At 46.8% G+C, this 25,932-nt stretch overlaps 1 protein-coding gene across 1 annotated transcript in view; it reads right to left on the bottom strand.

Moving 5' to 3' along the window:
* Positions 1–25,606, bottom strand: part of LOC106646772 (neural cell adhesion molecule 2) — a 62,901-nt gene extending 37,295 nt beyond the window's left edge. The window contains exons 1-4 of the mRNA XM_089590854.1: positions 25,579–25,606; positions 25,189–25,330; positions 18,829–19,037; positions 1,037–1,147 (exon numbers count right to left, since the gene is read on the bottom strand). Coding sequence (XP_089446980.1) covers positions 1,037–1,147; positions 18,829–19,037; positions 25,189–25,330; positions 25,579–25,606 — 490 coding nt within the window. The remainder of the gene's footprint in view (positions 1–1,036; positions 1,148–18,828; positions 19,038–25,188; positions 25,331–25,578) is intronic.
* Between the last annotated feature and the right edge of the window lie 326 nt (positions 25,607–25,932).

Here is a 25,932-nt window from a genome sequence, read left to right on the forward strand (position 1 = left end):
TTTTCTTTTTTTCATGCGCCCTACTGTTGGGTTAATTAAAAATCTTGATCGGCCCGATGATGTTCCGCATCCGATAAAAGGCACCGGGGGGGGAGGGATTGCCGAGTGATTCTCGCTCCCGCAGTTATTAGATTAATTTTTCCGCAGCCGGGCTGCGTGCGAGATTGTTCGGATTCGTGATTGGGCGCGTCCGGCGCCGATGAGATTGAATTTTTCACGCGTGCCGTGCAATCGGGAAAAAAAGGGCCGGTGTAACAATGCACCTGCAAAATGTACACGGATCGGCCGGGCCAAATGGATTTGATCAGAAGTCGATGGGTAAAATTAAATTGTACGGCCTTTTTTTTTTTTTTTTATCACTCTCTTTTTTGCCTTCGAGCTCTGCAGAACTTTTCAATTAATCCCCAGGTGTACGTATGATATAATAACGCGAACGCATTTGGAAGGGAGAAATCGAAGCGATTGGAACACCGCGCCACGCGCGTTCATGATAAAACGTTCGCGTCTGACCGAATCTCGATCGTACTACTTGTTTTCAGTTATTCCCGCGCATCTGGGCTCCCGTTGACGGTACATTTACTACTATTATTATTTTTTGTTAAAGTAAATCAACTCAATTTAGATAATCCATCAATTGTTTGTTGGTTTGTTGAAAAAAAAAAAAAAAAAAAAACAAACAAAAAACAAAGAAAATAGAGACGAAACGAAAAAAAAAGGGTCCACCTAATCCGGAAACCAATAGCCATACACAACACATTGTCACGAGAGCCAGCCGGGCAAAAGAGATCCTCTTCAAAAGGAAGCAATAGTCCCGATCCAATTTATTTCGAGGAGAGAGAGAAAAGGACACCGATGGAGGCTCAGCTAGATAAGGTACACGCGTAGGGATAAGGAGCGAAGGACGAAGGGAGACAAGCCTACACATGTGTATTTATATACACACAAGGGAGGAAGATAATAAGAAGTCGTGGGAGGAGCGCGTGCTCGCATCAGCAGGGAAACAACACACACGTGGTACATTGGTTGTGCAGCTTACCACCGTGAACGTCGCAGAAAAGCCTCAGGTCGTCCCCCTCGTAGTAAGGTCCGGCGCTTGATCTCAGCACGTCGCCGTTCTCGTTCAGTATCGTTATGTTCTCCGGTGGCACTGCAACACACACAACAAAAGAACAACACTTGATTAATTCTCCCTCGCTATGCATAATTATACCTGGTAGTGTATATATATAAAATGTCAGCCTATACGTAAAGCTATTTTCGCTCGTGATGCGCAATCGAGGAAACCTGATAAGAGCGATTTCTGTGTGTATACGCGAGAGGACGCGCCCAGATTGCCTCGCTCTCTTTCGAGCTATACTGGGGGGATGAAGGGAGGGAATAAGGGAGCTAGGCCGGGGATATCGCGATGGCATTAAATTGAAATCTGAAATCGATTTTGCCCCGTGTGTGTGTGTCTCTGTACACGTCTCACTGGTTGGTTGAGTGCGCGAGGGAGCTACATCGAAATGAGGTGGAGGAGGAAGAGCAGGAAAATAAAAACGAGAGCAGGGGGTGTGGGGCAACCGAGTCCTCGTTATATCGGAGGGGGGGGGAGATGCTCTCGAGCGTCGAGACTACAGGTGGTGCAACCGGTCGTTAGGGCCAGTACGATCGGAGGGTACGCGTCACAATGGGCGCGCTCGCTTTTTTTTTCCAAGTAATGAATTTGCGCTCTTGGAAAAGGGAGGTCGTCGGAGCAAACTCCTTTCACGGGGATTAGGTTTGCTACCGTTACCGTTTGGGGTGCGTGTACGGTCGGGCATTGAGAGTCACACGGGTCGTTTGCGCGATAATTGATAATGCCCCGGCTGCCGGCGCTTCCTGCCGCGGTACAATGAATTCGTTACAACTTTGGTGGTACTGCGCTCTGTTTGTGGATTTCGCTTGGTGTTTTTTGTTTTCTCCCTTTATAAAGGGGGGAAAAAAGGCGGAAAAAGTCGAGCTGTTTGTATAGTGGAACTTTTAAATTTTCCAAGGCGTTTTGATGTAAATGAGGGAATAAAATTACCAAGCTGAACGAAGTTTGTGCCGGTACAAAGTGTAACGCGCGGTTATGCAATATATTTTACACGAGAAGCCTCGCTCTGTTCGTTTACTTTTCAATTGAAGGCGCTCCCTCTCCCCCTCTTTCTCACGGAGTAAGTGAATGAAACTGTGTGCGTACGCATTAAGCGCGCGCGCGAAACTCAAACGACGAGTTCATTAAAATTCCTCGATGGTGAAAATCTTTTTCACTCGTCTCGTGAGTAATTAATACCTCGAACTTTGGGAGCTCCGAGGCTTTCGAGTATATACGCGGGCCGGGAAAAATTGATTTGTTTTGAATGCCAAGATGGGCTCGAGGAACTTTTACACCTAAAGCACAGGCTCGCTTTGCCGGTTATTTTGTCGAGGACTCAAGGCCCATTTCCTATAGCTATACAATGGTGAGTTTGCTTACCAATTACATGTCAAGGACCAACTCGAGGTAATCTTAATGTTGTTTTTATAAGCGTAAAAAAAAAAAAAAAAATCATTTTGACACGCAGATAGTCACGTAAGGTGAGTGATTTCCCTCTTCGGGTCGACCAAGTATCTCCCATGAAATTCAATTTGCCGCGGTAGACGAGACGTGACAGAGATTTCCAAGATCCTTTGGCGAATTTTCGTAACCCTGGTGCACCGATAACGTTTCTCTCCGTTTTCTTCTTCTTCGATCCTTCCACCGTTGCTCGGTTGTTCGTGTAATTTTCCAAAATGACTCTAGCACCGCTACTCCACTCGAACCAAACCGCGTATCCCTCTCCGGTTTCGCACTAAAATTAATGAAACAGCCGCTCGGTGCACGTCGCTCGCTTTTGGTCGAAAGAGCGCGTATATCCGGAGGAGCGAGTGCTCAGCATAATTCGACGCAAAGATGAAATATCCGAGATATAAAAAGTCATTTCGGGCCGTGGGAGGAAAAGGAGCCCCTTTGTTACCACGCCGGCTTTATTCAATATCCATCCCGGTGTATCAAAGGAGAGCCGCCCCCCACCCCACCCTTCCTCAGATCGAGGAAGGAGAATTACACTTTTTAATAAATGAAACGGGCATTCAGGCGCCGTTTGTTGCAACTCCGGGGGAGAAGTACAATCTCAAAAGTATGTACAACAGCAGAGTATCAAAAGCATTCCTCCCCTATCTGCCCTAGATAGGTCCCACAGATAGGAAGGAACTGCTGCTCGATGGTTCGTACATCTTTAATAACGAATTCCGGTCTCGCGCTGCTCTCAAAGAGCAGATACGTATACATTTGTCATCCTCCGTGGTATAATTTGCTTCGGCTCGGACATGGGGCTTTCGCGTAAAACAAGGGCCCATCCATCAGAGTACTTTGCCAGGAGGAAGAAGAAAAAAAAAAAAAAAAAAAAATAGGAAACCAAAGAAAGCTTGAGACCCGTCAATCACCATACATATATATATATATATGTACATTCTTCCGGGCCGCGGGAGCAGGGGCTTATGTTGGTATATATCCCTCCTCGAGTCCGGCGTGTGTAAATTACAGGCCAGCTCGAGAATTATAAGGACGGCTCTCCACTAGAGTTGATCGTAGCAGCACACACTGCACTCTCCCCTGCAAGCTCTTCGGGGCGCGAGAGAGAGAGAGAGGGGTCGCGTGTCGTAGATCAGATAAATCTCGTTATAGCGTACATATATATATATACGCTCGCTCTCCCGAACTTTCCCTCCATGGTAACTGGTTTGCCAACTATGCGGTGTATTTAAGCCTCTTTGTGCCTCGGAGCAGCGGGAGAGGAGTGTCTCGAGTTGGCTCGCTCACCTACATACATATATATATATACACATTCCTCCTCGTTTTATCTCGTATAGGTGTAACGTGTAGCAAGGTTGTCGCGGCCGCATAATACGACACGACTCGCGTGTACATGTACACGCGAGAAGAGCCACTCGGGTGTGTGCAAAAGGGGCGAGGGGTAAGGAGATGCTGCTGGGGCTTTTCGATTAGGATTAATCCTGCGGCCTCTCGTCGTCGTCGTTGCCGCAGATTGTCAGCTCGGCAGCTGCTTCGCAAGAGTCTCCTCGAGCCTAACGAAGCTTCCCTTCGACTACCTACTGTGTGTACAACCATATACCACTACGGAGTCGCGACCTCCTTTGGTGTTTGGAAACGCACGCGCGACACGGCTTTTATGTACGGATATTCGGATAAAATTTATTCGTGTGTTAAAAGCCATTAGTTTGGCTTTTGGTTATCACCGAAGTAGCGCCTCGGTGTATGGACTAATTTTTTTTCTATACGTGGATGTATATGCAAAACAGTGTAAAAACGGAAAATTGGAATACATTTTCTGAGAAAACGACACACCCCTTTTGTCTCTCGCTAGGTATAGGTAGGTACTTTACGTTGTCAGCTCGACTCCGCTTTGGCTCGTAAAATTGGAAGAAAAAAACACACTCCATCGTGCGTTACAGTATACATACCGAATTTCCATACACCGATTCAAGGAATCGCGAGGTTATTGAATGCAGTATAAAAGATATCGATGCGACATCGGCACCGTTGTTACTTACATATAACTGTTGCCGCGCGTGTTTTATGTACATGCCCTTCAGCCGTTTCGACGGATTGCCGATCTTACGCGTTGCGAGTCTGGAGAAGCAGATGGAAGAGATGGATAAGAAGCTCGTTGTCTACGGGTATACCTATGCGTATCTCAAAGTATACGTACATGACTTTTACGTCGCGATAGATTATGTAGACAAGAAAATCTTGAAAAAAAATAAATGTAGCTCCAGCAAATCGAGAGGGACTGCAATAATCAAGTAAAGCACTTCTTCTATGATCCGCTGGGTTTTTTTTCCCCCCCACCCACAAACGCTAAAACTTTCGTTGGCCATTTCGCGGTGCCAACTCCATAAATACACGCGTACAGCGTGCTACCGGGAGTACATATATACACATGCTCGGCTGTTTGCTCGCGTTTGCATATTACTCGCCTTGGGAGGGGGGGGGTCCGTAAAACTTCAAGAGTTGAGATAAGAGGTCGAGGCGGGTGTGCGAACGAAAGGGCATAAATACGTACGGGCGGCCAAGCGTGTGAAGAAGAAAAAAGAGTGACCTGGTAGGCTGCGCTCTTTTTTTTTTTTCCTCCCCCCCCATCCCTGTAGTACAAGTATACTCCGGAGTTTGGCTAACGCGCCGCGAGCCATATACGTTAAAGCTCGCCACATTCCCACCAAATCGATTTAAGCTCCTTCGTGACAAAGTACTTTGCCGCTTCGCCTCGTTTGTACCCCACCCCCTGCACTTTCTGGCTACCATCCTATGTACCTATATGTACGCGTCACGGCAGCTGCTACTGGCGGCTTCCGATGCAAATTCATCCCGAGGCGCGCTTTAGGCTCAAAATACCGGTCGCCCTGGAAACAGAGAGCCGGACCACCGGGGCGTGTATACACCGGCAGCTGAGAAAGCCGAATCGCTCCGCAAAATGGAACGTCCGACGCGCTTCTAATCGGCGATGATCGGCTCCCCGTTTGTGTGTTGGCATTGCCCACAGTTGCCTCAGGAGCAAACGAGCAATGTATACATATGTATCCTTTGGATTGGAGTTAGCTTATTGAATTCAGGGATTTTTCTCCTCCGTTGGACCGGCTGCGAAGAGGAGGAGGTTACTCGGAAAAATTAAATTGCACAACAATCCCCCGGGAGGGCCACCGTGTATATACGTATACAGGCACTTTTCGACGTGGTCGGTGGGACGGTAAAAGAGATCTGCTTTTAATTTCATTAACACAAAAGTTCGCGGCAGCCGAGAAGTAGTCTTGCTAATTATGAAGCTAAAAACTCCCGGGACTCGGCGGAAGGGGGGAAGTCAAGAGAGCAAAGAGTGGAGCTATGTAAGAGCTGCAAGGGGGGGGGGGAGGGGTTTCTTTCGCAAGATTTTAGGGCCGGCGTTTTTGAATCGCTGCAAATAATCCGCTCAAGTGGATTTGTCGTCGTGCACTGCACGGGCGACCTACATTTACACCCCCTCGTCCCTTTTATTCTCTCGCTTCTCCTTTCCCCACTTGTCCTCCTTCGTTTTAGCTAGATACAATTTCGCCGTACACTGGTGCGCCTAATACCTCGAAGAAGAAAAAAGTGCAATGTGCACAATAAAAAAAGCCACTTGCACGATCTCTCTCTCTCTCTCTCTCTGTCGGATTGAAAAATGTGAAAAATCTTGCGAGGAGGAGAAAAAAAATTGATCCCGGGAGGGCTTTCATCCTGAAATGATGAATAGATGGGTCCGTCCGAAGGTATATCCTACAATGAGATTGGGCTTGTTTTCTTTTTTTTTTTTTGTTCATCTAAATAAACGCTCTACGCGCGCGCACGTATACATCGTTTCTTCGGCATATAGGTACAAAGAGAGCGAAGGCACTTTCTCTCGCGGGTGTGCATGTGTTTACTCGGGGGGGCTAAAAGCCCTGCACGAAGATTAAGGATGTTTTCTCTCCCCGTTTCTGTATGCATATATATACGGCGTGCCCCCGGCTTTTCTTGCATCAGCCTCGGAAAAGCATAATATTTTAAGAAGCGTATTCGCCCGAGCGGGGATAATGCGCGCTTTGTATTATTCAAAAGTCAAGTTTTACCCATTGTTTGCCCGAAAAACGCTTCCTTCCTTCCTTCCCTGCCCATTTTATTTTATTCCCTTTCCTTTTGTAAAAACGAACGAAAGTAATCTCCGGAGGAGAAAAGATAATCCCTCCCCCCCCACCCGCTCGAATAAAAGAAATGAAAGTCTACTCCGACGTATATGTATATATAATATACAGATCTAGCAAATAGGAACTAATGCCCCTCCGCGCCAAGCCATTTGGACGTCGTCATACGTGACAAGTCGTCCCCGTCCTCCCCTCCGTCGCCGCCACCAATCAGTTATGTTGCGCGCACGACGTTTTATCAGGGAAACGAAGAGCAGTGACAACATAATGCGGGACGTGGCTCATATATGTACACATGCTCGGACGCGCGTGTCCTGTATATGTACACCCGTGTTTCCCAGACGTTTAATTAAACGCTCGTGTTGTCGCAAACTTTCGGTTTACCTCGAAGTAACGCGCGACCGCGTCGTTATATTTATGTATAAATATTATGTATAAATGTTGTAATTTTTAGCAAAGCTGTAAGCGCGGTGCCAATCCACTTTGGGGCTGGAATGGCGAAATGTACGAATTATTAATCAACCCGCGTTAAAGACGACCGGTCAGGATAAGGAAGCTCCTCCACAGCTACGAGCCCGGGCAAACGTCTTAATTATCAAACGCGATATTAGCTCTCGGGACCAGCGGCAGAAGAGAGAGAGAGGAGTTTCCATCTAGCAAAATGCTCGAGAGATTACATTGCAAACGAAGTCATCTTGGTCGTGTTATACCCTGGGACGACGGCGTTACCCCCCCCCTCCCCTGTCTTACCCTTACTGCACCACCGGCATCACCTAAGTAGATTAGGATCGACTGGCGTCAGACATCGTCCGACTGTATCACGGGCCACTGCTTATAACGGGTACACGGCAGTGACTTCCTTCGAGGAGGACTCGCTATCTTTTATTTTTTTCCTTCTCTCATCCGAGACTCTACGTACCATTTTTTTTTTTTTTTTTTTTTTTTTATGTTTGAAGAGGTCTTGCGAGTAACCCAGCGATGAAAGTAGCTCCTCGTCGCCTGAAACCTCACTCGATTACTTCGGCGAAGACGAGGAAGAGGTCGGGATGGGGGCAAAAAGGCCATTAGAATAATTGCTTCGACAGTTTCGTGGCTACTGTGGTGGTGGTACTCCGACTACCATAACCGGGTCGAATATCGCGGGCAACTCCTCTCTCTCTCTCTCTCTCTCGTACGTGTATATATACATACACATGCATGTGGGTCCGTGGATACTCGGTTTATCTTATTTTTCACTATCTCGGTTCGCTTCGATTTTAAAATACCAGCCACCGGGTGACGGGCGTTGGGTTAAAAGAACAGTGTAACAATGGAGTCTCGCCTCGCTCGATGTCGCTGATGAGGAGGAAACGACCATACTGGATCCCAAGGACAAAGTACCCGTCATACCTCGTAACCTGCCTCGGCTCCGTATATATTTCCCCCACCCCCCTTTTTTTGTTTTTGTTTTTTCCGCTCCTTTGTTCAATTTTCACAATGAAAGACAGCTGTGTTTTCTTTCTCCCACCCCTCTGGTCTTTGTCTCTCGTAATTCCCCCCGCCCCCGGAATGTTTTCAGTCCTTTGATGCTCGTGTCGCGCGAATTAATAGCACCGGTGGTCTTGTCTGAGACGCGGGGCCGCTCGTATACGCGTATACGCGTGTGATCGCGAAACCACTTGAATCGCCGTCACACTCGAATTGCCTCGCTCGCTGTTAGCTGCTGCTTTTTTATCATACGTAAGTTTAAGAGTAGTGGAGACAGTTTTTCGATTAAAATTCCATTTGAGGGTGAAGCTGTACTCTTTTTCTCTCTGAGGTTGAGTCGTGAGGGAAATCGGGCTCGGGAAAGAAAAGGAAAGGAGGACAAAAACATCCCATAACCCATAGCGTACACAACAAGTGCATGCAGTTGAGCAAACAGGGCACGAGCTCGTATGTGTGGGTACTAATATAGAAAACGTAGTATTTACCGGTGGTCAAGTGTGTATATATGTATACACACCCGGAGGAGCGTATATGGAAAAATGACGATAGCATGGCGTCGTCGACAGGTAAGCGATGAAAATATAGGATACATCGAGAGGAGCTTTTGTTATTTTTCGACGATACGGTATACTTAGGTATTATATACATTACGTGCGCGTCTCCCTCGAGTTTCGAGATTTTATTCCGACCTCCTTTCATATGTGTATACGTGTATCGCTGGTGGACGCGCGTTTGTTTGCGGTCTGTAAAGGATGAAAAAAAAAAGAAATCGCTACAGAAACAACTCGAGGCTCCCGTTTGTTTGACGTACGAAGGGAAAGAAATGAAATAAAATCAAAAGCGCCAAAGCGATTGTCGGAAAGGCAAAGGAATATGTTCGTTGCAGGATTGCTCTCCACTACGAGATAATAATAATACGTGCATCCCGCATCTCGGGGATTGGCTAAATTTCGACTCCCCGTCTTTCCCGTTTAACGAGCAAGCGCTTCGTTTTGCGGATCTACATTTTTTTTTTTTTCCATTCGACGAGGATCGTCTTCAAGTAGACACCGACTCGTATACACGCAAAAGGAGGAGAAAGAATCGAGATCCCGTTGAGAAGAAGTAAAAAAAAGCGACAGAGGAAAAAAAAAAAATCACGCGCAAGTCTCGTTTAAGGAAATGACTTTTCTACTTTCGAGCGCAAGGGAGAAAAAGAGTCCGAGCGCGGTGCAGTGTCGGCGATTCCCCAGTCGTTATAAAAACCCCCACAAAGCCGCGACACCTCATCTCGACTGCCGTTACTGCAGTCGTCCATGGGTTATACCACTGCCTCTCTGGAAAGAAAAAATCACCAAGAGGGTACATCCCCCACGGAGAGATACGACTGTGTTGGTACCCTTCTACACGTATAGCTGGGGGAGGGGGGGGAGTTGACAATTTCGCCGAGCTTATAGGTGGACTTTCAATTGCTCTAATTATACGATCGATGCAGCCAGTCGGGCGTGATATTACGTGGGCGCGTGCTGGCACGGAAAATCCGCGGCATTTAGTTTAACGAGCCGATGTTTTACAAGCTCCTTCCCCTCCCCCGCGCGACAATCACACAGCTCGGGGAGCAACGTACATGTACACGAGAGGGTATATATACATAATACGTGTGCGTATACGCGAAGGCGACAATCAATATATGCGCGCAACTTTCCTCCATCGGTATTAACGAGGGGGAAACTCGCGCGCTTTACACATTATACACTCGCGGGAGGCGTGCATTAGACGGCCGGGAAGTGGGTGCGGGGGCGAAGAGCGCGCAATTGTCAGGTAACTAAATCTCGACGCTACGAAAATTACCATAGAGCTCCCGCCCGCGCGAGCGCTTGCATATATACATACGTTCGTTGTACATTAAGCGCGCGCTCTCCAAGTTAAGCGGAGCTCGTGACGGTCTCGATAAGGCCACCGCGTTGGGAGACGACTCGGTTATTGTTGACTCCTCCCCCCCCCCATCCTTTCATATATACGCACACACTGTATACGCGGTTGCGTGCTTATCTGTGACTGTCGTGTTAACGAGTGCTCGTCTCTATCGTCGTCCGTTGATCGTGTTTTCGAGGGTACAGAGGGTAACTTTTTTCAAAGGAGGAGGTTCGTTTGCCCACCGGTTTTTACTGCTCGTGCGAAATGACGAACAATAGTCCATCAGGCTCGCCCCAAAGACGTCATTTATTTCTTTTCAAAAGCAAGTGATGGGACGCGATCGCTTGGTCCGGCGAATAAAAAAAAATTTGTAGAATGAAATATTCAAATTAAATTGTATGGGTACTACCGCTCGGTGTGATTGCTCGGATTCACCGGTGATTCAAATTCGAATAGCGCCTCTAAAATGCACTAAAAACGCGAATAGAATAAAAATGAACCTCGTAAAATTAAATCAGTATACCGCTCTCTCTCGCTATATATATGAATTGTACGCGCCTATGGATTTCGTTCTCGAAAACTTGAGACGGGCCTTCCCAAACTCTTGCACCCCATCGTACAGCAGTCCAATAAATATATACTTGCAGCGAAATTGGCTCGTAGCTGCTCAATTTGCCGTTTAAAATGCACCGACTCGGAGCGAAAGAAAAATTGGCTCCTTCCGTTTACCCCCGATCGATCCGACCCGGAGAGTCGTTTCTTATATATCGAACGGGGCAACTGTCTCGCCCAGCCAAGCTCATCCCCCCACCCCCCCTTACTCCCACCGAAACCCTCCTGCGAAACACAATCGTTTCGATGAAGTCTTTTCGGCGAGTCAGTAACAAGAGAGAGAGAGAGAGATTGAAAACGGGAAGTCGAGGTGGTCGCCGCAGCAGTCGAATGGACGACCACCCAGTGGTGTGGGCTAAATTATTCATGAAGGACCGAATAAAGCGAACGGGACACGGCTGGTGTAATAGACCCTATACCCGTACAGCCCTTATTTTCTTTCCATTCGTGTATTTTTCGGCGAGGAAGAAGTAAGTACACGTCAAACGTATATATACAGTGTAAATAGATTTATCCGTGGTATCGAGAGCTGCTATTGAAATTCAACGCCTCGAGTACACTCCTAGCCCCGAGAGATCGACACTCGACGTTTGCTTTCTGTTTTTTTTTTTTTTTTTTTTTTTTCATCCGCGATACGACGATTCAAGTATACGTCACATTTGGGGAGTCGCGAGTTATATAACCACCCATTCCGTGAAACTCGAATCTCACGCCCGAGGAGAACAATACGTTCGCGGAGCCAAACTCCCGTAGTCATCGCGATGGCTTTGACGAGCTCAAACAAATTAATCCACCCCAGCAAAAGAGCGGGACGACAGCACAAAGTTGATCACGATCAGTGCGGTATATATATCTCCCCGCGTGCCATGAACGTGCATTGGACTGGGCCCGTCTTAGCAGATACACATATAGGGAATGGGAGCGAGCGAGAGAGAAATAGGGGAGAGAATATACGTGCCGGAGATGCCCCAAGTAAGCAGACGACTGTGACTGCTGCTCCTCTGCTTCATGTGCATGTATATATATGTACATAATATCGTTGCAGTGCGTTGTACGTATATGTACGTGCCAACCTCTCGACCCACAAACACGTTAAACTCTCACATATGTATGTTAGCCTACCACCTTAAAACTCTTCACTCGACTCGACTACCCTTCTCGAGGGTAGGTATGTATATATATATACGTGTACACCAAACATGTAGCACCGGGTCCCGCTCCTAACTCTTCTCTCTCTGCTGCTACTACTCGCGCGCTTTGCGGCCCAGCTACTAACAGAAATTATAATCCAGCGAGAAGATCTTTTGACAAAGTTCGCTCCGGGGAACGCTCCGGTTGAATTTACAGAATCTTACAAACTCCCCGGTCTCTCTTTCTCTCTGTGTGGGTGTTTGCTTGTACCTCCACCGGTGTGGCTCTGCGCTTCGCATCCCTCTCCCCCCCCTCCTCCTCCTCGACGACAGCGATAAAGTGGAGACAGAAAACGGTGCTTTTGTTCTAATAAAATTACGGCCCTGTATTACACCTGCACCCCCCCCCCTTTAGACTGTGTACTTAGGTGTACTCTGGTGTGTGTGTCGGGGAGCAGTGGTGTACACATAGAGAGGAGCGGGCGAAGCCCCCATTGTCTGCCCGGCTCTATTGAGTCCGGGGAGCGCGCCTGCAACGTTGATTTTCATTCGCGATGCCCCGCGACGTTTATTATTATCAGAGACACACACTACTGCAGGGATGGAGGGGGGGAAGAGAGAGAGAGAGAGGATCCTTTGACCCCTCGCTTATAGTTGGTCGTTCTAAGGGCTCGCGCGGGTATAAGCAATTGCATTAGTCCTATTAGCAGAGGACGGTACCTGTACGCATGGGTTGGCAGTGCACGGTGACTTACTAACTGGGTGCAGCCGTGCGAAATATGGCACTCGGTCGAGACCGGCAAAGTTTGATAAGGTTCCACCCTCGTTTCTCTGTCTCTGGTGTACATATATATATATATAAACCCACTGTGTGCCGATGCAACTGTGACTCTCTCTCTCTCTGGGGTTGATTTTAATGGCACAAGCGCTGGATTTCGCAACTTTATACGGCCGATTGTCCTTTGTACGTACACACACACACACAGAGGATCGCCAAGGGAGATAAAGCCATGGGAAACTCGACCGCGTGTATAATTGCTGAAAATGTTATACCGCTCCGAAAGGCACACGAATTGAACATTTTTCTCCTCTCCATCCGCTTATTGGTCGATTCCCGAGCGCTGCGAGATCTAAGAATTCACACTTTAAAAAACGGGTGGTAGAGCGCGGGAACAAATTAAGTTGATACCCAGCAGCCAGCGAGAGCATCGGAGAAAAGCACAAAGGAACGCCGAGAGATGATCCGCCGCGCGCGCGAAAGTAAGGAGCGGGATAAAAGCAGCTGGGGGGTGGGGGTTATAAGGCTAATGCAATGCGTTCTTAAATTCGAGAGTCGAGCATACATACATTCAGAGTGCATTTCTATGCGCATCTCTTATACATGTATACCCCACCTCCTCGGAGATGGTGTTCCATTTGGCAAAGCCAATGCGGGATCAGCAGGTGGGAAAGCGCGCCTAATGCTCTTTTCTTCTTCTTCCTACTCTTTTATCCCAAATTCGCGACTCCCTCTTTCTCGAATCTTTCGACAATGCCATCACTGTTACTATCCTTTGGTGGTGGGTGGAATATCGTACGTATATACAAAATCCCATGAATTGTCGGGGAGAATTAGCCAAACCCACTTTTTATTATTATTTTTTTTTTTTTACCGCTTGTGTGCGCGCGATTTTTCGTTGTCGATCTCCAGAACCGAGGGAGAGAAGATTAATTCAATCGGACGTGAAATTGCTCTCTTTCGCGTTTAACTTTACAACCTACGAAAGAACGGGATCTTCGATAATAGTAAAAAAAAAAAAAACGAAGACAACCACGAGAGGCGCTCGAGTCGTTGGGCTTGCGGGGCTGTAAAACGCAGTCGCGAGTCGCGCGTCGATTGTTTCGGAGCGAGGGGCAAAGCACCGACAGTCATCGTTGTAAAATCGAAGGGGGAGCTTCTTATTTTCTCCCTTTTACGGGGAGTCCGTGTGTATAGAAAAACGGGGGTGTAAAGGGAGAAAAAGAGAGTCAACGTACTCGGGAAAACGCTGTGTGGCGTGGGGTGGGGTGGGGGGGGGGGGCTTCTGCGGCGGCATCTACGATTCCATTCTCGTCACTGCACAATTGATATTGAACGAGAAGATATTCTCGGGCCGAGAGGAGCGAAAACGCGCGCGTGATTCGACTGAGCAAATCGTCGTGAGCCACCACCACCACCACCCGCCGTATCTCGAGCCCCTGCACGTGTGTGTGCATCGAGGGTATACACAGTTGAGGAAAACGAAAAAATAATCCATACAGAGAGAGAGAGAGAGAGTCAACACTGGAGCCAATAAATTGGAGACACGCAACTCCTACAGTGGTAATTGGAGAAACATCGGGAACTCCAGTCTCTCGTACCACTTTTCCTACCCCCGCCTCCTCGCCACTCCTCCTCGAGGCTTCGAGTGAAAAGGGGGTGAAAACTAGCGGTAAAAGACAATCCTTTTCTCTCCTCTGCTGTCTACGCCTCCGCTTACCCCGGGGGAACTGAAAAAGAGGAGGAGGAAAAAAAAAAAAAAAAAAAAAAGGTAAAAGAAAGGAATTCGAGTTCTGTTCCACATGTGCTCTAGAATCCAGAAGAAGAAGTGCTGCCACGGCCCCACTGCTCCCATCTGATATAGCGCGTAACCGTACCCCCGTGCATCTCTTTTCCTCCTTTTTTTCGCAGGTGTGCATGGTATACCTACCTCATATATATATGTTCAGCGCGCACTCTCGCAGAAAAAAAAAGGAAAAAAAAAATCCACTCGCACACAGACGGGCAGACGCGGTGGTGGTGGTAAACGGCACAGTCCAAGGATCGATCGATCGCCCTTGTAATGCTACCACCACAGCATATACACACCCACGCACACACACACACACGTCTCATGCGACGTGCCGAGTGTAGATGAAATGAGGTTGCTCGCCGTGCGGAGAAACGAAAATACCCACTCGGCATCCCTAAAGTAAGTAGCCAGTATAGCTGACAGATGGAGAGCGAGCGCTGCAAAATAGCCCCACCCCCCTTGCCTCCTTCCCTACCCCGCTTTGTGAAGCGACGTGGAAGCTGTCGAAATTCTCACCTCGGCATTTCAATTTTTTTTTTTTTTATTTATTTATTCATTTTCTTTTTTTTTTTTGCTTCGTTTACTAGATGGGAAGAGGAGGAGGTGCCTCGTAAGAGGAGCTTGCGAAAAGTGATACGGCGCGATTTGTATGTACGTGTGGGTATGACTTACACACGGTGGAAAAGATAAGGAGGCGTTGCTGAGTTTTTTTTTTTATGCGAAATCAAATCGCAAAGCTTGTGTTGTTCCCAAGAGGCCATAGTCGAGGGATCCTCTTTTCCTTTTGCCGGAGGGTGTGAGTACACGGATTCTCGTTCGAAAGCAGATTCATCAGTAAGGAGTCTTGAGGGCTTTTCCGTCCCGCGGCCCCCCTTCCTTCTTCGCGCGCGCTCGTAATACTTGAATGCGGCGCTCGGAGTGATCCACGAAACCAAAGCCCACCCCACCCCAGAAAAGGAGGAGAGCCGAGCTTGCGAATAAAAGCTCGAGTGTAAAATGCTCCGAAGTATAGCGGCGAGAGGAGAGCGTTGGGGCAGGAGGAGGAGGAGGTGAAAAAATGCCGGGGATTTTCAGCCGAGCCTCGTCCGGGAACGTAAATGTATAGGCCACCGATCGTGGTTCTGCCCAGCAAAGCTTTTTATTTTACTTCAACGCACGGCCAAGGCAAAAAAAAAAAAAAAGAAGGTTTTAATTGAATTTCCAGGGCGTTATTTCCAAGGGAAGAGCGCACCATCGATCGGTCAAGCGAGTTATTGTTGTTTTACCTGCGACACAAGGGGCCGATTGACGTGGGAAACGATGTTAACGTGGTATCGTGGTTCATACCAGTCTCAAAAAAAAAAAAAAAAATAACCCTTCAAACATGTCATTACGATACAGACCGAAATATGGGGGACGAGGGGGGTCTTCATGCGATGTAATCGGAGTATCGATTTCCGAAAGCAAAGTGGAGGCATTACAACGGGAGTAATCGCATTAGACGTCAAAGCATCTCCGGTTTAAACGGGACAAGGACAAGTATACCTGTCCACCTGATAAACACGGAAGATTTACGGTAAACAGGAAGAGTTTTTAGCGGCCGGGCGACGAGGGGGGGAGCTTCAATAATTCAACAGTCCTTAAACAATTTCGCGAGTCGAGTTCGTAAGCCCCTCCCCCCGGTGTATACTAAATATAATATACACGTAGCGGCGGGGGAGGGAGGAGGGGGGGTCGATGAAAAAGAAGCGCGAAAAGCTCACTCAAAAGTTTATCGGGTGGGGGGGGGGGTGGCGCAAACATCTCGACACCCGCGCTTGTGTGTAACTTTACGAGGTGAAGACCCATAACGGAGCTTCCTCGGAGGGGAGATTTGTTGGGATCGTTAATTGGCGACGACGCTGCTATCGCTGTATTAAACCGCGAATACCCACGCGATACGAAAGAGCAAGGTGGGTAGGACGGGGAGGTGATTTCTCGTCATTTTTTTCACCATCACTCTTTGACTGCAGGTTTTTCAGTCTCTCCCTCATTTTCCCTTCTTCGTGTCGTCGACTGGAGGGTTAAGCTCACGAGTTGTGCTTTACTTATTCATGTGCCTCGTGGGATGATTCGAAATATGTTTTAATTGCTCGTTTGCAGTATTATTGCATTTCACGTAATCTGCCTTTCCTTTGCCGTGCTTTTTCCGCAATTAGATGGAAGGTTGTGTACCCGTATACGTGCGAGCCATCCTTTCGGGGGATTGCTTATTTTTTCGGCTGCCCGTTTTTCCTTTTTCGAGGCGAGCAAGTGAACACGGAGTTAATCACGGCTAAAAGCTTACAGACGAACTCGCTCGCATCTCCTTTTGGCTTTGAGGAAGCCCCCCTCCCCCCGAGACCGGCGACCGCACGAGGCTAAGTAATTTATTTCAAATGACCCCCGTTGCTTTTTTTTTTATTTTTTTTATTTTTGTCACACTGCGGTTCCGAAATGTGTCTTAATGAGGCTGCTGGGCTTGAGGCTAAGCGCTCCCTTATCCTTGAATTATTGACTCTCGTCGTTGTCAATCGTGTGCCTCTGCTTTCGTTAATGCGCCATAGATCCCATATATGTATAATGGAGCTTTGATGTTACGGGATTGGAGTTGTCGGTGTGTAGGTACGCCCGACACTTTGGAAAAAGTACCTATTTATCCTCGATATGTCTGCAACGCATTCCAACGCGTTCAACGGTTTAAAATTAATAAAAAGACACGAGTTACAGTTTTTCATTTTGTTGCTGTACAATTTTTTTTTTTTTGCTGAAAATTCAATGCTTTATTTGTGTTGAAAACGTTTTTTGTTAATCACTACTTCCAACATGTGGTTTAACAAAATTTTTTCCACCAGCAAAAATTGAAAGAGAAAACAATTTAGAAGAAAATAATTGTCAAAGTATGTACATATTTTAATATCCAAAACATAATTGCACTCATTTGCTCGAAAGAATATAACTTTCTCAGTGTTTGACTCACTTTAATCAAGAAAAAAAAACTTTTCTTTTCAAGCCTTTCAAAATCCATAAAATAATCATGCCCAAGTCTGACTATATTATAAACTCCCTTCAAAGATATGATATAAGGTGCTCTCTCAACGCAAATCACTTGGATAAACATCAACATTGTCCCAGGAGTGCGGGGCGTCGGTTCTGTTTAATCAAAAGGATCCAACTTTCGGGTCTTTTGATATCGTTCGTTTGACGGCGGAACTTAAATTTCGTTTCATTCTATGCTAAAACGCTTGCGCTGCTCTTCACGGTTATATATATACGCAAACGAAACGAGAAAATCAAGATTCTCATCAAACTTTGCAAGTTTGCGTTACACACCTCCACCACCTTCGGTGGAGATATGATAATGATGATGATAGTTTTGCGGGTGGTACAAAGCAGATTCCTAATTTGTCACACCAGAGGGGAAGAATGTAGTAATTTTGTCATTTATATATTATATTATATATGAGCGATGCATCGAGTTCAGAGGAATTTCGGCGACTCGTCTTCTTAGAGTAAACTCCCATTGGCCTTTACGAGGGGAGAAGGTTGAATTTGACGAAGATACAGGCTGGCTGGGGGGGGGGAAGCGTCAAACGTCGGTGGGTCGAGGGAATTTGTCGGGGACAATTTTCCCCGGCGCGAAGTATGTCACGTCGAGCTCTCCTCGAGGTATCGAATCAAGTTGGACGAAAATTTAAAGGAGCAGCGTGCATCCGCACACGTCGGGGATGATAAAAAAGCAGATGGCATAAGAGGGCGCGGACAAATTGGAGCCGGCGGGAAAACGAGGCCGCCTTAGTTCGCCGAAAAAAAAAAAAAGATTGGACGGGAAAGCTGCTTGCGCGTGTGCGGGTACGAGCGCGATTTGGTGGAAAACGAGGCATGAGGGAGAGCCTACACGGGAGGGTGACTCGCTTTCACGCTCGATGAGATCCGTGGTACGGAGTGTGTATAGAAAAAGAAAAAAAAATAAATAAAGAGTGTAATATTACCACATGTTCAATTGGACTCTTTTTTCCTTACTTTTGGTTTAGTTGGTACGGAAAAATCGTCGAATTGACTAATACATCATTCGGCACAAAGATTTTTCAACGCTTTGGGGTAGAATGTATTTTTCAAAATATCCAAGTAATGCATTACTTTTGCTGGAAAAATTCTTGGTCATCCCAGCTTACGACACAATAACCGCAACATGAATTATTTACATTTTTATTTAGGACAGAACCTACAGCCATACAAATGCCTTTTTCAAATACTTCGACCCCCTCTTTTTCATTACAAAAATTGTGCCAATTACCGTATTCCAATACAAATTGTATAAACTCGGAGTAATGGACAAGGTGCCTCCCAATGATCGAGCAACAAATATTTGATTTATAACGTGATGATGAAAGAAAAAAAAAAAAAGGTTTGCGTACCAATGACGGTGAGATTGACGTTGGAGTTGCGAGTCTGGCCGAAGCGAAACTCGACCCGGCACCTGTACATGCCCGCGTCGTCCTCGCGCACGTTGTCGATGCCAAGCTGGGCCGGCTGCTTGTGCAGCTCAAAGTGCGCCCTGTTCCAGAACACCTTCTCGTCGGACCAGTGCTGCGCCAAACTGAAGTCCCGGTCACGTGCGTCCACACTGCAAACAACAACCCGCACAGCGATCGATCAGAGCTCGTGTTCACGTGTATACATGTAATCATATAATTCTGTCATGATAATGCCATTTTTTTCCCCCTATCAAACGCCAATTATAAAGTTTATTTATTCGGGAATAGGTACAACATTTTACAGTAGTAAGTCAATTTCAGGTGGTTTCGGCGAACAGTGCAAAATAAACTACCGCCGCTTGGATATCACACAAACATATATTACATGGACCGATTATCCCACTACAACACTGTATACCTTGATGGGTCGAGAGCTGCTATTAATTACAAGCTGGCACGTGTGGGGGCTCCCCTTCTCTCTTGGGGTCTCGTCTTGCTATATGTGTTACAAAAAGCTGTACTTACAGAGAGAGAAGTAATACAGCGATGGAAAGTGGCGACGATATGACGACGGTGGTGATAATAACAAGGAGCAGCGATGAATTTTTCTTTTGTCAGTTCTCTCTCTCCCTCGGTTCGCTCGAGCGGAGGAAGGCGCCGGAGCAAAGAAAAAAATACACACACACACCCGCCACCCAAATCCGAAAAGAGCAAACATAAATCCCGAGTGTTGAGGTGGTGTTTGTTATCCTACGGCTCGAGCGTTTACTCGGGGGTGGGGGGAGGGATATGGCAACGCCGAGGGAGAGCTCGATTCTGGAACGGAGAGGGACTGCTTTTTTTTCGGTGGAGGCGCAGGACACGAGCCAGCATCAGGGCGCTCGGGAGACCATGTCACGAGGAGGGAGAAAGCGAGGGGGTGTGTTAGCTGCTGCGGGGTAATGCACTCGGCCCGTGACGAGCGCCCGCGCGGGGCTAAAACAGAGAGAGCCCCGACCGCGCCAATGACACTTTAATCCTAGCCCCGTTGGCACGACTCCCATGGGCTCTTAATGCCACGAGCATTCAATTACCGTGCAACAGTGCTGGTAGTAGTACCACCAACCTTCACTCCCTTGCCGAGAATCACTGGCTGGGGCTTCCTGTGTTTACACAGACGTGTATGGATTTTTTTTTTTTTTTTTGTTCATGTATTTCCTGTCAGAGTGTGATTTTTCGGAAGTAATTGCTGTTTTTTCTGTAAACATTTCGAGGGCATTTTTTTTTCGCGTTTCATCTCGGCGAATTGGTACGCAATGTTTGTCCTTTTGATTGATGGGATCGGTCGTTTTTTGCAACACGTGAAAAACCAAACCACAAAACTGGGGACGAACAATTTTTCCACGTTTTTTTTTACGAGGCTGTGGTTTTTTTTTTTTTTTTTTTTTACTCGCAGTCATTTCGAAATGACGCTTCCGTCGACGCATGCGAGTCGCGCGAGTGCAGCTTCCAATTTCCAAAGTATCGACAAGCTAGCGAGTCAATCATCGGGGGAAAAGCGCCATCTCGTCCGTCCCATTTTTCTTTAGCAAAGAAAAAAAAAAAGGAAGCCAAACTAGGGCGAATTTGCGTAATAACGCAATGCATGACTGTTTTTTTTTTTTTTTTTTTTTCACTGGTGGCCCTTTGATTACGACGTACAGTGGTACACGGGTGGGCTGCCATGAAAATTCAATCGGCAGCTGGGGGGTGGAAGCAAACAAAAAAGCCACGCGAATGCGCGCACAAGAACACGCGCAAAAAGGGCAAAGAGAAAAGCAAAAAGCGATACGCGCGTACACGGGCCGACGGGGGCAGTGGAAAGAGGTTTCACTGCGCTCGATGGGAAATATTCCAAGTGGAAATGGAAATGAGTTCGAGTGGCGGCGAATGAAAAGTAAAACGCGATGGGCTGTAGTGGTGCTCCTTTACCCTCGTCCTCCTCATCCTCCTTCTCGACGGAATTAATGACCACGCACGAGAGGGAATTCCCGATCGTTTGGCCGATGAATAATGATGGCGATGATTACGAAATATACATTTCTCGTGAAAGCGAGTTACATATTTATATGTTACTGCAAACAAAAAAACAAAAATCATACATTTTCGTTTACTTGTACATTCCTGAGGTTACATGATCCAATCACATGTACATGTAACGGGTGTCCTCCAAACCCGAAAGGGACGGAGAATGAAATCAATAAACATAGTTGCAACTTTCAGGAATACCAATCGGTGGTTTGCTATCAGCGAGTGAAAACATACATAATTGGCAAATCGGGCCCAGAGAAAGCAATACCGATTAAAATTCAATAAAGCGCCGAGGGATGATACTTTTCGAGAGATCGAAGATAAAAAACAAAAGTATACGACCGAGTTATTATTTTACTACACCCGCGGTGTTCCCCGTATAGCCGGCAAACTCGATTGTTAACAGGCAAAAATGCTGTTGAAAGCCTTCGCCGTGTCCCCTCTCAATTGAATTTCGATCTGTCTACATACCTGTATATACACACCATCTGCGTATCCATTTACGGTAACTCGAGGCAAAACAAAAATACTCGCGGAGCTTCCGGTGTAATTGTGATCCACCGATTCTCCGATAATAGCCGTGGCGGCCTCTCCCCACCCCCTGGATATCAGAACTCGTTCGTACCGGCTGCCATTAGACCGTAATAAACGTGTGCACGGGCTTTTCCGCCTTTGTGTATACCGCACACACTCCGTGCACACTGTGCATATATGCCGCCTCTCCTTTTACGGCGAGTGTAATGAAAATGAGTCCGAGCGTGTGCGGGTTCGAATGTAAAATGAAAAAAAAAAAAAAAAAAGAGCCCTATCGGGAAGAAGTAGAGCATTGCGGTACGTGTGTGTCTATAATGTACGTGGAGGGACGATATGAAAATAATGAAAGCGAAAAGAGCAAAAGGGAGGAGGAGGAGGTGCAAGAAGGAGTAGAGGTTTGATGCGAAAGAATCCAACGGCTCGCACGAGGTCCCCCTTTGCGTTTAAAGGCGCCGACCTGGATACAAGAGAGAACTCGTGGCCCTAAACAAGGAACACGTATCTTTTTCCTCCCTCCCTCCCTCGTGTTTCTCTCTTCGTTTCTTTTGCCAGCCCAAGTTTGATAAGTTGCGCGTATAGGCTTCTTGTCGAAACAACGCGCTCGAACGCGCCCCCCCGAGGGCAGAGTAGCGCAAGTGCCTGTACCCTATACGTACTCTTGTGCACTAGGTTTTCTTTCGCCACCACTGCCCGACTTTTTTTACGTTTTGTGTGTGGCGCGGATGAGACCCGCAGTCGATCGGAGCTAGCATATATCGCCGCCGGTCATCCGTATCGCGCCACACGAGGGACGACGCGAGGGAAGTAAGGAAGAAAAACGCTTCTTCTCGGCCCCGAGGATATTTATTTGTTCCCCCGCGTGCTGCCCCCTCTACGTATGTATATACCTACGTACGTGTGTACTTTACGCTGAGTAAATGCTTTTATACATTCGTACTTCATCACAGTGGCTTTTTCTACTTTTTTTTTTTTTTCTCTCTCTACCTCCGAGTTTTTCACCAGCGCGCGAAATCTCGCTTCTCCGTCTTTTTTTTTTTTCTCTCTCTTCTAGTTTTCTTTGCTCGCGGGAGGAAATGGAAAAGTCTCGTATATTCGAGGTATACATTGAAGCTCGGGCGCGAGCTTTTATTTCGAATTAAAAATTTGTAAAAAAAAAAAAGCCACATCCTCGTCCTTGCGCGTATGTCGAGGGTATTTATATTTTGTTCTGCCGCGCGAGTGATGGTTCATTGTTTCGAGTTGCACGACCCTATGCACGATGTTTCAAATTTTTCGACTTTATGAACATGCCGAGGCTCAAAAAAGCGCCAACTAATTTTTTTTCGCTCACATTACTATACCCTCCCGTCGTATAGGGCGTGTTATTCGACTCGAGCATTTTTTTTCGTCCCATATATCACTAAATATTCGCAAAAGTATGAAACAATTTTGCCAAAATGAGGAAAAAATAATTCATCAGCGTTATTAAAAATTCCGTCGCTTCTGTAATGGATCCATGCTATCGTTTTTCGTAGATGGTAAAACTGCTTGTTTTTACAACAATCAATTTCTCTCGATTACTCGCAGAATCCTCTTAAAGAAAGTACTCCCGTTTGTATTTAAAAAACTTTCAATTTGAAAAAAGTTGGATATGCTTTTTTTTTTTTTTTTTTTTTTTTCTGAAAAACCCAAAAAAACCAGGTTGCACGACGCACTCGACCTCACGGAAACCTTGGGACGTAGTGCTAGCCCATCAAGCCAAAAACGTCTCATGCGTGCGTCTTTTTTCTACTCCTACACGGTGCCTCTATATACACATGTATATAGCTCCGCGCGCGCACTTGTCGCCCTTTACCCGAGTTAATCCAGCCGGCGCAGCTGGGGCTCTCGAGAGCACCGCCCGACCCTGCAAATTTAATAAGGAAAACGCCAGCCTTGGACGGAAGAAAAGCGCCGGCTGGCTTGCGACCGCGTGCATATATATATATGTATACGTAGCTTTTTGTCCCAGAATTTCGAGCGGTGCCGGGACACGCGCGCGATTTATACCAACACCCATCGGCATGGGGCCCCTTTTATCTCGCGCGGTATTTTTTCTTCCCCGTGGCCCTAGGATCTGGAGAGAAATCCCCGGCGCTCGAGATAAAACTCTGGCGGAACAAAAGAGTTTGGTGACCCCTCCCCCCCCCTCCTCCGGGTGTGTGTGGCGAGGAAAAAGTCTGCCCCCGGCATATACCGGAACGAGATTTCCGGATATTTTACGGGCCCCCAACGACGACGAGGCTTTTTGCGCGTTCCTTGCGTTATTGGGTTTGTTACTTTGAAGTACAGGTGTTTGAATCGACTACCAACCGACACGAGTAATGGAGCGATGTGGTACAGGTAATAAATTAAAATTTACTTCAATTTCATTACGGTGTTGACTATACATGCTACATTGGGGTATAAGGCCACGAGGTGATTATTCTAATTCTGCAAGATACATATCTCTTTGGCTCATTGTCATTATTGTGCTGGAGTATTTTCTGGAACAGAGCCATAATTGTGATCTACCTGCGGAGTGGATTGCCGAGGTGGACTGCAGTGGAGGTCTTAGCTGGCAGGTGTGTGAGGTTGAAAGGGGGGAGTAGTCGGGACGGGTCAGATGATCCACAAACAACAAAGTGTTCATTCAACTCCCCCTTCCTACCACTCAATCGTATACGTGTATACGGAGGGTGATGTATCGGACAAATAGCTCATTCCATTTATCAATATTGTAATAAACTCAACTAGACTATACGAGCTCCAAGCTCATGCATAAATGTATCTGGGTGAAGAAGAAAAAAAAAAAAAAAAAAAAAAAAAAAAAAAAAAAGAGTGATTCCTTAAATTTAACATCCATTCCCGCGTAATTGAGTAGTTATCATAACGGTAAATTGCTTGCCATAAATTTCCATCGTATCTCGTTATAAAATATACATCCATCACTCGTAGACGAATTCTGCCAAAACTTTATATATGAATGACAAGTGTACAACTCCATCATTCGTATAGTCAAACCTCGTAATTACATTTTAATTGCTCGCGATAAACCTGTCCCACTGTTCTAATTATTCTTTCGTGTGATTCAACGCGTGATTAATTTTACCGCGGTACCAATAAAACTTGGGCTCATCACTGGTCGTCATTCCCGTTTTTTTTTTTTTTTTCCACCGCGTGGTCGTTGCCCTGTACATACAGAAGAGGAGAAAATAAGCTCAAAGCACTCGCGCGGACCGAGGTGTGCGGGGAGGAGCTGTTTGCCGAGGAAAATTGAGCTCCGCGCTCCCGATTAAAAATAACGAGGGCGCGTGATTTGGTTCCGTAACGAGCCCCCCTGAGGGGCTATAAGTTGACGTGTGTATACTTGCGTGCAATACACATTATACAATATATATATATATAAGGCTCGGCTACACGACGCCAGTACGGTCTGTATACATACGTGCACGTATATAACAGGCGTTTCGTGTTTTCACGCCCCGACGAATCCGAGTCGGCTTGTTTGCGGGCGCAGTGCCGCACGCGTCATCTGGCAGGGATATACATATGCACCGAGAGGAATTTTCCCTCCCCTGTATATACGGGAGCTCGCGGTATACACAAGCTGCCTCCGTATACGACGAAGGTTTGTGCACCTGACGGGAAATCTGGTACCTGCATATATACGTGTAAGCGTGGCTTTGTCGAGCGATTAGCTTGTATGCATGTACGTACCTGTATATCGACGTCGGCGATCCATCGCGGTCCTCGCGAAGCCAGAGTATGAGGTGCGGCGAGTCGTCCTTCTGGCTCGGCGATATGTTGCACGGCAGGAAACTCGGCTTGCCGACCAACGCCACCACCCGCTCCAACGGCACTGCAACACACGTACATATATACATCGTTAGGTACCCATTGTTTATTATTTATATAGGGTGTACGGTTTGAGTTATTCAAATCCTACGATATACACGATGTACTATTTTCAGTGGTATTTAATTTGTGGCTTCGATCATTGTCGTGCATGCGAATAAAATCTGTGCCATGAAGGAAATTTCTATAGACATCCCCTCTACCCCCCCCGCGATTGCGCACGTGCGACGTGTATGAAAAATCCTCAATTACCCGCCTTGAGATTCAACGAGCTTGCCATAATTCGATGTAACAAGCGTGAATCCGCTCAAGCATCCTCCGAGGCAGTAGTAATACACCCGTCGCCGTCGCGTATGTATATATACATTACATTACAGATGGAGAGAGAGAGAGACGCGATCAAACGACTGTGTGTATATATATATACGAGGTGCCCCCCTCGAGGATGGCTGGCAGTCGCATTCGCCAATTTCACGCACCGATGCTTGACAAATGCAACTCGGGCGCCTATACATGCACTCTCCGTTCCCGTTATCGTTCTCTCTCTCTCTCTCTCTTTTTTTTTTCTTTTACTTTGCTTTTCTACTCATCCGTCAACGCTCGACG

Source organism: Copidosoma floridanum, unplaced genomic scaffold (genome assembly GCF_036245765.1).
Source record: "Copidosoma floridanum isolate Cflo_tuat_1 unplaced genomic scaffold, Cflo_Japanese_pri ptg000013l, whole genome shotgun sequence".
NCBI lineage: Eukaryota > Metazoa > Arthropoda > Insecta > Hymenoptera > Encyrtidae > Copidosoma > Copidosoma floridanum.